Here is a 13,823-nt window from a genome sequence, read left to right as displayed (position 1 = left end):
ATTAAATTAATGTTCCTAAATTCTTGCCATGACATGTTGGAGATGCTTTAGATGCTCAAATTCCAGGGATAAAATAATTGATGGGCTCTTTTGGTAAGAAATCAAGAGGCTGTTTTAGAAATAGCCAATTGTTAAACTGAATCCAACAACCTCAAAGTGGCAGAATGACAAGCACAGAAGGGACAGATGGAAAAGGTATTGCAAAGGGCAGATCGACAGGGTTTGGGGATTAATTGAGCCTTGGGCTGAGAAATAGGGAAAACAGTTCCAAAAGCTCGAACATCAGTGATTGGCAGCTCAATGGTACCACTACTATAAGTAGGAAAGGTCCTTTTTTACTATTAAATGATGCCCAGACTTCAAGTACTAGTAAGTCCTGTAAGTCCTTTTCTGACCTGATGAAAGCCCACCTTGTCCTATCCACTCTCATCATTTTCTTCTGGCACTGAAGCCACCAGACAATGCATGTTCTATCATATCACACAACTTCACGTCTTCCCTTATATTGTCCCCTCTCCCTGACATGTCCCTCCCCACGGCGTACCGCCTGAAAACATTCTTCAAAGCCCAGTCCCCTGTAAGCTTTCCCCAGTTCTCTTAGTCAGATTACTCAGGGCTTCACCACAGCAATGTGTTTGCTTCAGCAGAGCACCTGGTTTCTGTCTGCAGTACAGAGGATCGCCGTCCGACTCCTGGCGCTGCGCGTGGGCTGCCCTCCCCCTCGATGAGCAGTTCCTCACCAAGCGGGGAACTTCTCTCTTTCTTCTGCGCACCTCCCACTAGGCATACACGGCCTGCTTACAGGACCCACTCAACAACTGAAGTCACAAATGATTTGGGAAGATTCATTTTTAGCTATGATGATCAATTTGAAAGAACAGAAAGAATTCTTCATAAAAATATCTTTGGGAGTTTGAGATGCAACACTCTACTCAGGCAGGAAGATGAAGGAAAAAAGTCTGGATTCATCATTGTGGGCCATATAAGCCAGGTCTATGAAAATGGGAGCTGTTTGCGGCGTAATGGGCCAAAAAAGGCTCAGAGAGGATTTTATAAGTTAAATAGAATCAAGGGGAAGCAGCATTCAGCCACATGGTGAAGAAGCCAAGGAGAATGAGGCCTGAGTTGCTCATTAGATCTGTCACGTAGTCAACAGTAAAGTGACACTGTCTTCTTCGCCCACAGCAGAAACCAGGATACGACATGGCACCGATTGGTCCTGCTGTAAGCAAGAGGGCGAGGTGGAGGTGGATGCAAAACTGCCACTCTAAGCTAGGGGCTAGTGTGGCTCTGACCCTGACCAGTTCTGCTAACAGGTCTTCTGCCCATTTCCAAAGCTCAATCCTCACCCACTACCTCAGCTCTTACTCCTGGACTCTTGTCTAGAACTTCGTGCTGTACTCTCTGTCCTGATATCCCAGCCCTCTCCTCACCATTTTTCTCTCTCCTCAAGTTCTATTCCCCAACTCAGTCCCAATGCTACCTGGGGTCAGGCCTGGCCTGACGGCAGCTTCCCGCAGCCCGGATGTCTGCGATTCCACTGCAGTCTGCCATGGTCGACTGCGCCTGTTAGGGCACTGCCAGTATTTCTGCTCAACCTCCCTATCCCTGGCTGCTTTCTCGACTGATAAGAAGCCCAGTCGGGGAAGTCAGATGCAGCAGGAGCCTGGGGTGGGACTTGGGCCTAGCAGGGTTTTAGCCACACCGTCAGGAGCAGGAAAAGTTAAGAAGTGAGCAATCAGAGCTGCGAAGTGTGAAGCACGTGAATTCAAGAGCTGTCAAGGAGTCTAAGAGAAGTGCACAGGAGACACAAATCACAGGCATAAGAGCGCGGTAGCTACCATAATTCAACAACAACAAAAAGTCACCACTAGGCATTGCTAGGCCCAGGCTCTTATTCACCGACAACTAGTTACCTGATGTCTGGGGGCATTTGTGTAATTTGAAGGCACGTGGTTGGGCACAGACCCCCAACCAGGCCCCTCGCTATGGTGGTTTGGCCACCACGTCCTGCCTGCCAGACTCAGCATCCTCCCTGTACTTGAACCCAGCCAGTGCACTTCAAACCCTTTCAACCCAGTAGGCAGATCTGATTGTAAGATCTCCCTGGATGTTCCCTGTCACTTTAATCTGTCAGTGCCTTTCTCAGATCCCCAAGGTTTAGCAGTAAGTGAATGGGGACAAAGGTACTGATTAATTTTTGAAAAGGTTGGCAGAAAAAAAGAAGTAGCTGAATACGAGGGTTCCTTTAGCCAAATTTACTCTATTACTCTCGTTTTTAAAGGAAAATTTTCTTTCCAGGCTTGTGTTACTACTGCACATGTACTATGTGGGAGGTGCTTTGTATGAACTGTGACCACGATGGAATACAAGATAAACGACATGTTATGCTTGTCCTACAATGCAAAATTGTTGATATCATAATGATAAGCATTTCCAGCCCCATAAAGAATTTTTGAGTATTAAATCTACAAATGAGTATAATTATATTCAGTGGCAGATTCCTATTTTTTCCTAAATGTCATCTGATACCACCATTTTTATTTTAGGCTATTCACATAGCTTTACACTGGGATGAAAACACTGATGTGATTACCGGATTAAAGCAGAAAACCTCCTATGGAAGACCGAACTGGAACAACGAGTTCAGGCAGATAGCCTACAATCACCCCAGGTAAGGCACTCTTTCCTCCGCCCACTGGGAGCCTCCCTGGAAAGATACAAGTTGTTGCTGAAATGGACAGCTCTTGGCCATACCAGTTCAGCTGCAGTAGTGAGCATCTTGTTTAGACATAGAACGTCATCCTGGGGAAAGCTGGATATTTCAGGAACCACAACGTCTGCTTGACTGGCTTCCAACATCTGACAATCAGCAATTACGTTGAACCCTCTCACACTTGTACGCAAAGATGGTATTTCTCACACAGCCTACATCTTCAAGAAATCTTTGGTGTACAGAGCTGATCTCTAATTACCCAACGGGACGTAAGAACTCACTTATGTCCAGCTGTGAACTGTATCTGGCATGTCCAGCAACGCAGACAAAAATGTTATAGAACCAAGCAGGGGTTTTGCGTGGTGCTTACAGACCCAGGATATGGAGCCCAAGTGCCTGGGTGGAAATCCTGGCTCTGCCCTTGCCACCGTTTTACCCAAACGTGTTATTCATTCTGCCACTTTCTTAGTTTCCTTCTCTGTAGACTAGAGATTATATTAGTGCTTATCTCCCAGGCTTCTGGGAGGACGAGATGCATGAATATGTATAAAGTGCCTACAGTAGACTTTGAATTCAGTAAATGTTAGCTGCTATCAGTATTATTTCAATTATTACTATAATTATTATCATATATAATACACTTCTATGTAGAAGTAGAAGAGCCTTTGCTCTGGGACCACGAGACAGGATTGAAGGCTGTGCTTTCTGATTCTAGACAGCACTGACTACGTGACCTTAGCTTGTTCAAGCTCTGAGGCTCTGTATAAAACATGGATGATATTGTGCAGTCACAGTGTTGTTTTTATAACTTAAAAAGTGGTACTCTGAAGAGTCTGGCAAAGTGCAAAGCACTAATGCAAACATTTCTCATTGTTATTGTGTGTCTCTTAAACCAGTGTTTGTTTTGAACCCCCATCATCTACGGCTCTTGAAAGTCAGTATGTCCTAATGTCTTTGTTTAAAGAGTACTTCCCATATTTGAGGAAAGACCTGAAGGAAGTGAGGGAGTGCAGCATGTGCAAAGGCCCTGAGACAGGAGACACAGTTCCTAGCCAGTGAGGTCGGAACAGAGTGGGTGAAAGGGAGAGGTAACTGGGGAACCATTACAGGTCATTATAAGACTTTGGATTTTATTCTGTGAGGGGCAGTCACTTCAAGTCTGAGCAGAAGAGTAGCATGATCAATCTTATGTTTCATGGGATCACTTCTGGCTGCTGTGTGAGGACAGACTGGAAGGCGCCTACAGCAGAAGCGGAGAGGCCAGTGGAGGTGGCTTGGCTTAGGAGTAGTGGAGGTACTGAGAAGCAGTTTGATTCTGGATAGAAGCAGTTTGATTATTTGAGGGCAGAGCTGGCCTGACTTGCCCATGGATTGGATGGGAGGTGGGCATGGCCCAAGCTAGAATGGATTTACTGCTTATGGATGTTCGGATGACTGTAAGAGGAGAAGGTTGGCAGGCATGCCAGATCAGAGGTTCAGGTTTTTGATATGTTTAGCTTAAGATGCCCATTACACATCCAAGTGGAGATGTCGAGTAGGCAGATGAATAGGAGTCAGGGGTTTAGGGGGGAAGTTCAGACTGAAGATACACACTTGGGAAGTATCAACATATAAAATGAGTTTGGAGCCATAAAACTGGATGAGATCACAAAGAAGTAAATACAGATTGACAAGAGTTTGAACCACGCCAGTATTTGGAGGATAGGGCAATGTATGCTAACTCACAGCTATGCTATTAATTATGTCATTGAGGAATTTTATGCCCTGACCTTTTTTCTGACCACTCTATCAGTGTCAAACCAAGAAGAGTAAAGTAAGACCTACTAGGGGATTTTTGACTAATTCTCCATTTCCTGTGATTTCCCTATTGTCTCGTCATTTCTCCCCTCAGTTCTGGTATTACTGCTTTGCGGTCTTCCTTCGAAGAGGTCATTGCTTCATTAAACCTTTTGTAATTCCCTAGCATTTTATCTTATTTTATTTTTTGCTCTCTGGAATACTTCTCTGGTGAATATTATTCATCTTTTGGTCAGTTTGGCTGCTCTTTCTTTCATTTTTTCTTATATTTTCACTGTGTCAGAAATGGTCCATTTTCTTGTGTATTGTCATTAAATTTGTGAGACTTCCCTGGGGCAGCTATTTGAAGGGGGTTTGGTGGGGAGGGAGAGGTGGAAGGAGTGACCAGCTAACTGTCCATGTTCATAACCCATGCAATTCCAGTGGTCTCTTTCTTGTGAATTCACTCCGACTTGAACTGCCCTGTGCTCTATGATGCCCCTGGCAGCCCTGTGCCCTGTGCCCTCTGCCCTGGCAGTCTTCCCAAGAAACCCTGGACCCAAAACAAGAGTGTTCACTTTGGAGTCTCTGCATCAGCCCAGGCAAGAGATAGTGCTTGTGGGGGACTTACTCCTGACCTTGACTAGTCCTGAGAGTAAAAGATTTCCAACAACAAAGGCCAAGAAAAGCTTAACGGCTGTCTTCAGGGTTAAGAGAGGGAGAGTGGACGACCTACACAATCACTTCATCCCCCTCGAGGTCAGCCTCAGGTGACCTTTAAGAAATGGCTGAGGCCCACAGCAAGTGGCCTAGGGACTTTCCAGCCCCCCCCTCCTAAAACCCACTTCCTCCTTTCCCTCTTGACTTCACACTTGCTGACCCCTGGCCTAGAATCCATTTCTTGGGCCCCATCTTCTCTCCAAACGTGCTGCTTCTAACCCAGCCTGGCTGCTGGGGCCTGCAAATCTGGATCCTCTGTGCTTCCTACTCAACACCCAGTCCTGTCCCCGAGCCGCACAATCCCCCGCCCCCCCCCCCCCCCCCCCCCCCGCGAGCCTCTGCTGAGCGCTGCAGGTGTCCACCTGCATCTCACACCCATCGGATAGCTGTCCAGAGGCAGAGACTCACTCATTTCATCTGCTGCTTCCTTAAAAAGGCTACATAGGTAAAAAAGAAAAAAATTAAGAATGGAAAACTAACACAGTTTTATAAGTGCGTATGTTACAGCCACCACCAGGTTTTTTTGTTGCCATTTTCTCCTTTTGGAAAAAACAATATATATTCATCTAAAAGTATATTTTTATATTCCGTTTTCAATTATCATGAAATGAATGTTCCCACTTTGCAGGCTTCTGACACAGACACATCTTGGTTTTCCGTTCTTATAGATAGGGCTCCTCTTTGTTATGATTGTCCCCTATTGTTTCACAGTGCATTTTTTTTTGTTACACATGAAGTTCGCAGCCCAGTGGGAAGGTCTTTCAAGCCAAAATATTTAATTATCTCTCTTTCCTCGGAAAGGTGTGAGCCAGAAACAACAGCATCAAAAGTGAAACTGAGTTTGTACAAAATCTGCCCCCCAAATTACATCGCATAGAGCTGAGGAGTGTGCCTGATATTTCAGGGAGTGAGGAATAGAGAACAATTTGAAGGTGGAAAACAACATAGCTCTCGCTTCTCTTGTTGTCCTTGTGAAGAGTGTATCCATTCCTTTTCAGAAGCCATGATCAAAGTTTGGTACATAAGTGGTTTTTAAAGTCCAGTTGAAGTTTTCAGCACATTAGCAACGTAAACTTTCTTTCTGATACATGACTTCATCTCTCCCAGGATGGAAGAGGCCCCCGAGGTTTGGATGTCACTGAATCGGGCCTCTACAACGGACTTATTAGCTCAAATTTTAAAAATAACATACTCGTAACAGCCTTAGTCACTAGAACACTATAACTTGTTATATAGCTTCAAATATCAATGTCATTCATGTTAGACACACACAGGCAAAGAGCAGTGATCATTTTATCCCTGGAATGCCAGCTCCCTAGGAAGACGGGTCACCAATAAAGAGCTTAGCACCCCCCTTCCAAAAGACTTCTAAAATGGCCTCCTTAAAATAATTTTGTTTTCTGCTGTGAGAAAGAAGATTTATGTTTAATGAAGCTTTTAATGAAGAAATCTCGGAAAGAGAATGCCAATAAAATCTAATTTTTAAACATGAAAATTTAATATGGAAAAGTATTTCAATATCCTGGCCTTTGTCCAGATATAAATGAAATACACAATCCAATTATGGTTCTACACAAAGGACAAAGTAACATTAATTTTCCCTGAGATGGTTATTAAAGAGATAAACAGCATGTTTTCCCCTGATTATGTCAAGGATACGTTTGTTCCCAAGACTACTTGGCTAGTCTTACAAGACAGGTCTGTCCTGTCCTTAGCTCATATCTTTTGGCAAAGATGGGTCAGAAAGAATTGGTGGGTTTGTTAGTGGCCTCAGAAAAGGTTCTTTGTTCTTGAGGGCCTTTGAAGTGGGCTCTCACCCATCTCTATTCATCAGTGTGAAGCCAAGGATTCTTGCTCTTCTGAAAACAGTTACCTGTTTGCTCAAAGCTGGAGTTTGTTCTTGTTCTTTTTTTTTTTTTAAAGGAGTTAAATCAAATGAATAAGAGGAATAGGGGCAAAAATATTTTTCATAGAACATGAAAAACAGCACCAAAAATAAAGCTTGAAGGGAAGCAGATCAAAGAGAATAGTGCAAGCTATAAAAGAACCAGAAAATTGCAAAAATAACAGTAAAAGAGAAACAAATTGATGAGCATCAAAATGAATAGAAATAAGGAAAGGAGAAGAAAAAATTAAAAAGAGATCAAAGTCTCAAAGTTGGAAAGGGTAAAATATATTCTATTGTTTTTATTTGCAACTAATTTTCATAATTATGTCAGCTGTTACAAACACACAAGTATAGCTTTAAAAGAAGGTCAACCAATAGTAAGTGGATGTATAAAAGCTGAGTCATTGATTGACGTACCCCAGATCACATGTATGTGACAACTCTCGTATAGTGCTTGTTGGACAAGCACAGAAGAGTACTCTAAACATAAAAACAATGCAAACTATGCTCCCAATTAAAATACGGTAGGTTAGTTAAATACCATATTTTTTAGATTATAAGACACACTTTTCCCCCCCAAATTTGGGGGGTGCATCTTATAGTCCAAAAGTAGCTTACCTGGCTCGTGGAGGGGGAGAGGGGTGGTTTTTTCCTATTTTCCTCCTCTAAAACCTAGGTACGTCTTATGGTCCAGTGACTCTTATAGTCCAAAAATATGGTACATGCATTGATGTGCACATCTTATACAAATATGGAAATTGTATTTCACTTTTTATAGGCATTTTCAATATGTCCCCAAGCTTTAGACAGATATTCAGAAGGCCAGGCAATCATTTCCAAGAAGACAGAGAGGATGAAAATAAATATACTTTTGTCACACCTCGCTACTGTTTTGATAAACACATGTTGTGCATATACTCAACTTTCTGGATCTATAGATCAGTTGTTTTTAATTAATTCAATAAAATAATTTTCCATAGAACTTCAATCTTTGATCTTATACTTCACATAGTACTTATAGTTTGCCACTTTTGACTTATCTACTAATACCTTCACCATGCTTTGTAGACGTGAAACTTTGCGTCATTAATTACCATAAAAACTTTGAAGAGTTGGCCATTTTTTCATAACTTCAATAGAGGTGTTTCTTGCATCCAGAAGTAAAAAATAAAGAATAAAAGAGTACAACCATTTGTTAGAACAGTTCAACCCAATCCAATTGACTGGGAGCTGCTGACCCCTGTCACATGAGTGTATTTTGGACTACCCATTGTTTCCAGAAATGTAAAAATACCTTTGTACTAAATTGAGTCAATGTGTCCATCTGGAATCACATTGGCGTGTGTGCCGCCCTCCACATCCCATTTGTACATGCATATGTGCAACATGTTTTTAAATGATATTTTTAAAAAATTCACATTCTGATTATAGCATACAAGGCCCTCTGTCTAACAGGGATACCAAACATTCGCTATAGGGCTAAAATGTTCAGACTACTTGAAGAAATACACTTAAAAGGAAATCCCACATATGACAAAATATAGCTTCGTGGGAAAACTAATGCCATCATAAATTTATGACTGGGATATTGTTAGCATATTTAAATAGTATTTTTTCACCAGAGGATACCGGCTCTTCACTTATAATCAAGTGAAGATTCAATGAAAATTACTTGCATTGCTCCATTTGTGGTAGGCGGAATTAGGAAGGTGAGTGAGGACAAGGTAGATTTACCATCGTTCTGCAAAGTTTCTCTCAAATCATCAACTACGGCAAAAATATTGGGATATTTCTCTATGAAACTGAACATATTTTAGTGTTTTATCAAAGAGGGGAGGAGACAGGGTCGGCAGAAAAATGGGTCTACCATCTTCAGGGATCTAATGCCACAAGTCAGCAACCTTCATTTCCCGTCCTTTATGAACTCACCACAACGTCCTCAGGGAGAGCCACTCTGTGCTCCTCAGTACCGAGCCAGTGACCAGCCTCAGTGAGTGAAGGGGCAGCAAGAGGGAGGAGGGAGCTGGGACGGGCCTCCGAACTCTGGCCAGAGAAGATCGAGTTGGTGGGAAGAAGGCAGAAGAGCCACAGCAGGGAGCAAGCTGTCAGGGTCACCTGTAGGTCCTAATGAACACCTGAGTAATTAGGATGCAGAGTGAAGTAACAGGGCAGGCTGCTTCCGGTCCACTGGGAGATGGATTAAAAAAAGAAACTGGCCAACACAGTTATCATCTGAGGTTATGAAAAAGAAGGTGTTGTACAAAATATAATTACACGGTGAATCATTTGGAGGCATTTGTAATGAAAAACGTCCTCTAGGAAAGATTACTCAGAAGTTGTGTCCATTGTCTGATACCCAGTTTGTAGTTCTCGTTGTCTTCCTTCTAAGCCTTCATAAATCCACGGGAAGCTTCTGTGTATCGATTTTATTTGCAGAAAGCACTCAGGGTATAAAGTAATTTGATTTTTTTAAAAAAGGGGTTTAGGGTCTGCCCCTACAGGGTTATAACTTACCAAGCATAAAAGCCAACACATAAAAACAAATACACAATTTAAGGAGAGAAGGGCTCAAGGCAGCAGAAGCTGAGAATCCAGCAAGATGGTGGAATGACTCCTGGGCGCACCCACCCTCCCATATATCTGCTGGACAGAAATCTCCCGGTGGATGACATTTTAAATGCCTTTCATGCGTGGCGTTGCTGAACTATTTTGAAAAATATACCAACCCCACAGAGAAAAGATGATAGTTACTTAGCAAATAAGAGAGGAGAAAGAGGATTTTCTTTATTGTTTATCAGAGTTAAACACAATGCCGTCATGTTAGCTGTCTTTGCAGCCTGTGTAGCTTGTGTCCTTTCCTCATCAAATTCAGCAGCTCAGGCTGATCAGTGCTGCCAACGTCCCCAGTCCAACTCCCGTGTGTGCAAGCTCGGCAAACTGTAAACTGAGGAACAATGCCTCGTGTTTTTATACTTCTTTTACAGAGAATCTGTTCCTTTTTTACATCCTAAGCAATCGTGGGTAATTAAACTTTATAGAAGAATTTTTTTTCTTTGCCAATCCCATGAGAGTTCTATTGCGGTGGTCCGTTGCCTCGTAAAGGAAAAAAAAAATACAGCTGCATCTGTGTCTTAACCACTTTGTGTGGATTCTCAGCTCTGTGAGTCACGGTTCGCATTGGTGACAAGAAATCTCCATATTTGAGATCACAAGTGCCAAATGGGGTAAATAAGGCAAGCGAACATATATGTGGGGACAGGGATACACAGATAGCTAGTGAGGGACTGGCCTTTCCGCCTTAGTGGAAGGTAGACAATAAATGGCCTTTGTGAGACTTAGCTGTGCAGTGGAATAGTCACAACTTCAAAAGAGGCAGGGTAGCTGTGAACTGCTGGGGACACCAGTGATCCACCTGGCAGCCAGCAGTCAGAATCCTTTGAAATGGAGCCTTAACAGGCGCAGCATCAAAGGGCGGCCTCAGCTTCTGCCAGCAGTCACTGCCGCTGCAAAGGAAGGGCGGTCTTGGCCTGGTGGGAATGGGCCGGTGGCAATCTCTTTGGTGACACCCACACTGATGGAAAAATATCACCACCCATAACAGCATCTTTGAACCTAGATGCAAGGGCACCTCTGGGCATCAGACACAGAGCCAAACAGTGACCCCTCACTGGGAAAGGTTTTGCCTGACCCATCTATCATTCCAAACGTTTTCATTCCAGAACTCAAAAAGCCTACTGATGGCGTGTTGATCCAGGAAGTCTGCAATCCTCTCTGGGTTAACAGCCCACTTCATACCTTCCATTCAGCTTCATAGAGCAGGCAGACATCGTGGGGGCTGTGACAGAAGCTACCTGTTTCTGAGAGCTCACCATGTACCAAGCCTGTGGCAGAAAGCTGAACCTGCAGTGTGTCTGATCCTCACAGGGGATTAGAAAATGGGGTTCTGGGGAGGCCCTTAATGCGCCCAAAGTTGATCAGCAAAAAAGGTGTGGGGACAACAGCACTCTTAGATACTGCCTTATATTCCCATGAACACATTTGCTACATTAAGTCGTAACACATATTTTTCAGTATGAAATGTTTTCTGAAAAAAGTACCCTCTCAAATTTAGCTATGGGAATGATGTCTTTAAAAATAGGACTCATCCATTTTAAACGTATTGTCATTTACAAATGAGTCCACTTGATAAGTTTCTTTGAAGCTAGAATTTGAAATGTAATGGAACCATCAATTTCTACCATGGATACCATGGTCCTGGAAAATACAATTAAGTGTGGATACAATATATGGCAGAAACCATGTCGCTGTATGAGCTAAGTAGGAAGAGGCTATGGAGGCACTTTCCAACAAAAACTAGGTGTGAAGAGCTAGAGGTGGTGTGGTGGGCAGGGCCTGGCACCTGAAGAATTCTTCTGAGACAGTGTTTCTCAAAGTGTGGCTCCTATACCACACGTCTCAGTATCACCTGGGGCCTTGCTAAAAATGCATTCCCTGGACTCAAGTCTAGGACCCTAAGTTTTAACAATTTGCCTAGATGATTTTATGCCCCGCAAAGTAGGAGAACTTTTTATCTTGACTGGAGTAACTAATGAAACTATACCAGAGGGAAAAATGGTATAAGGAATAGCACAATGCAGGCCGAGGGAAAACATAGCCTCTATAAGTCCACACAGAAAATAGCCCCTCCCAACTTCCAGAGGTAACCTGCATCCTTTCCCTGCCAGCATTGCTGATAGGTCAGCAGAGTTGGTGGTAGTGCTCACAGGGGATTTGAGCATCACTGTATGCAAAAATACCTCTTCAACACCGTTTTCTGAAACGCCATGGTTACTGATGACAACTTCTGAGTGACTACATTTTCGGGAACGTATTTTTCCTTTTCAGCTCTTCTCTTTGGCCTTCTTTGAAAATTAAAGTAATTCCAACTGAAGAAATAAACTAGGCTGTTATGAGTTTAGTATAAATTGTATTAACTATAAAAAGGCAGGGTTGAACAGGACATGAGTAACAGCTAACACTTTTAAATCTTTGTGAATGCATTATTGCATTCTACTTTCAATAAAGCATACAATGGAGTCATTATTATTAGATCTGTTTTGCACTTGTGGAGATGGAGGCCCAGCATCCTGCCCAAGATCACACAGATAATAACCTGCAGGACCATTTACTCATTCATTCATCCAATAAACATTTATTGATGGTCTACTGTATGCTGGCCACTGTTCTGGGGGTAGGATTACAATAAAAGATGAGTAAGACAGTCGGCGTTTCTGCTCTCAAGGAGCTTACATTCCACCACCCAAGAGGATGTTAATCAAAGTCACCAGACCAAACATCCAGGCCATATCACCTTTGTATTGAAGCTGCCCCACCCCAAGTCATCATGACCCTACAACCTCAATCTTCTTGACCCCACCTACCTGTGTGATTTCAAGTCTAACAGGACCCTGGGAACCTTTAGGAGACCATGGTGCTGAAAACAGGAAATGAAAATCTGAGAAACAAGGAAGTGTGGGGAGGAAAATCAATAAGCCACGTGACAACCATAGTCACCTTCCGGATTTTACAATTCTATCTTGGCTTCGGCCGACCTTGTCCTGCTTAACACTTTCTTTCCTCTCTTGCCCTGCCTGCAGCAGCAGCATTGGTGTGTTCTTCTGTGGGCCCAAAGCTCTCTCAAAGACACTTCAGAGGATGTGCCGCTTGTATTCATCTGCTGACCCCAGGGGGGTCCACTTTTACTACCACAGAGAAAGCTTCTAGACTTTGGACATAAAACCCATGTATTCTGTAAGTGGTTTCAATTATATGGGTCATGGGTTGGGAAACTTTTCCTGTGAAGAGCCAAATAGTAATGATTTTAGACTCTGTGGATCACGGTCTCAGTCACAACTATTCAACTCTGCCATTGTAAGGTACCAAAGTAGCCGCAAGCAAACAATACGCCATTGAATGGGTGTGGCGTGTACCAATAAAACTTCGTTTATGGACACCGAAATCAAATTTTATATAATTTTCTTGTATCATGAGATACTCTTCTTTTGATTCGTTTTCAATGATTGAAAATGTAAAGGACATTCTTAGTTCATGGGCTATCCAAAAGCAGATGGTGAGCCAGGGGGTAGTTTGCTGACCACTGACAGAGTCTTTCCCAAACTTGTTTTCATGCTTAATGCTGCATCCACCTTGCAGACTAGCCGGACAGCTTGGGTCGTAGTCTTCTGTAGAATCATTCCAAATTCCTGACACCGGGATGGCAAAGACATCTGCCTTGTGTCCACTCCCTGATCTTTTCTGCTGACACGTAAGCTCCCTCATGCTTTCTTCTATAGACCTGAGAAATCACCGATGGGAGTTACCCTTCACAAATATCCTTTATATACTTGAAAATGACAATAACGCCATCCTGTCCCTAACCCTTTCCCAGTCCAAACAACACTGAATTCTTAACCTTTCAGCCTAGGATATATTTTGTAGCCCTTCAATCATTTTTGTTGCTCTTCTTTAAATCCATTCCCGTTCCTTCACATGCTTCTAAATTGTGCTCACTAAAATGAGACATAATATTCCAATAGAAGCATGACTAGTGTTGAGCGGAGTGATTTTTTAGATCTTGTATGCCATATGCTTTTCAAGACAACTAAATTCTGTTTGTCTCTCATTTTTTTTCTTCCTTTCTTATTTCTTTCTCATTTTCTTCCAAGTACTTTTAACCACTAAAAC

At 42.8% G+C, this 13,823-nt stretch overlaps 1 protein-coding gene across 1 annotated transcript in view; it reads left to right on the top strand.

Annotated features, from left to right (window-relative positions):
• NOX3 (NADPH oxidase 3) overlaps window positions 1-12,863 on the top strand; it is a 56,783-nt gene extending 43,920 nt beyond the window's left edge. Inside the window, exons 12-13 of the mRNA XM_024552225.2 lie at window positions 2,550-2,674; window positions 12,737-12,863. Coding sequence (XP_024407993.2) covers window positions 2,550-2,674; window positions 12,737-12,863 — 252 coding nt within the window. The remainder of the gene's footprint in view (window positions 1-2,549; window positions 2,675-12,736) is intronic.
• The last annotated feature ends 960 nt before the right edge of the window (window positions 12,864-13,823 follow it).

This window comes from Desmodus rotundus, chromosome 11 (assembly GCF_022682495.2).
Source record: "Desmodus rotundus isolate HL8 chromosome 11, HLdesRot8A.1, whole genome shotgun sequence".
Taxonomy (NCBI): Eukaryota; Metazoa; Chordata; class Mammalia; order Chiroptera; family Phyllostomidae; genus Desmodus; species Desmodus rotundus.
The sequence above is the reverse complement of the archived record's forward strand: the minus strand, read 5'-3'. Positions and strand labels throughout refer to the sequence as shown.